General features: G+C 62.5%; 1 protein-coding gene across 1 annotated transcript in view; it reads right to left on the bottom strand.

Annotated features, from left to right (window-relative positions):
• NAV1 (neuron navigator 1) overlaps nucleotides 1–208 on the bottom strand; it is a gene marked incomplete at its 3' end in the record, with an annotated part of 8385 nt that overhangs the window by 1787 nt on the left and 6390 nt on the right. The window contains exons 15-16 of the mRNA XM_009071962.1: nucleotides 157–205; nucleotides 1–58 (exon numbers count right to left, since the gene is read on the bottom strand). The exon at nucleotides 1–58 is cut by the window's left edge and continues 181 nt beyond it. Coding sequence (XP_009070210.1) covers nucleotides 1–58; nucleotides 157–205 — 107 coding nt within the window. The remainder of the gene's footprint in view (nucleotides 59–156; nucleotides 206–208) is intronic.

Raw genomic sequence — 208 nt, forward strand, 5'->3', positions numbered from 1 at the left:
ATGGGCTTGGGGATGAGCGTCTCGAACACCAGGCTGTCCACGCACTTCTCCTTCAAGCCTGCAGGCAGGAGAGGGCTGAGGGTCCTGCTCACACCTCATGACACCCTGGGACAGTGGGGATATGGGACTGCAATGGAGCCCCTCAGCCACACTGACCTTTGAGCGTCACCACGATGCTGGTCAGGCCCCGGCGGCACAGTGGCAGCTC

The sequence above is a fragment of the Acanthisitta chloris genome, unplaced genomic scaffold, assembly GCF_000695815.1.
Source record: "Acanthisitta chloris isolate BGI_N310 unplaced genomic scaffold, ASM69581v1 scaffold37033, whole genome shotgun sequence".
Taxonomy (NCBI): domain Eukaryota; kingdom Metazoa; phylum Chordata; class Aves; order Passeriformes; family Acanthisittidae; genus Acanthisitta; species Acanthisitta chloris.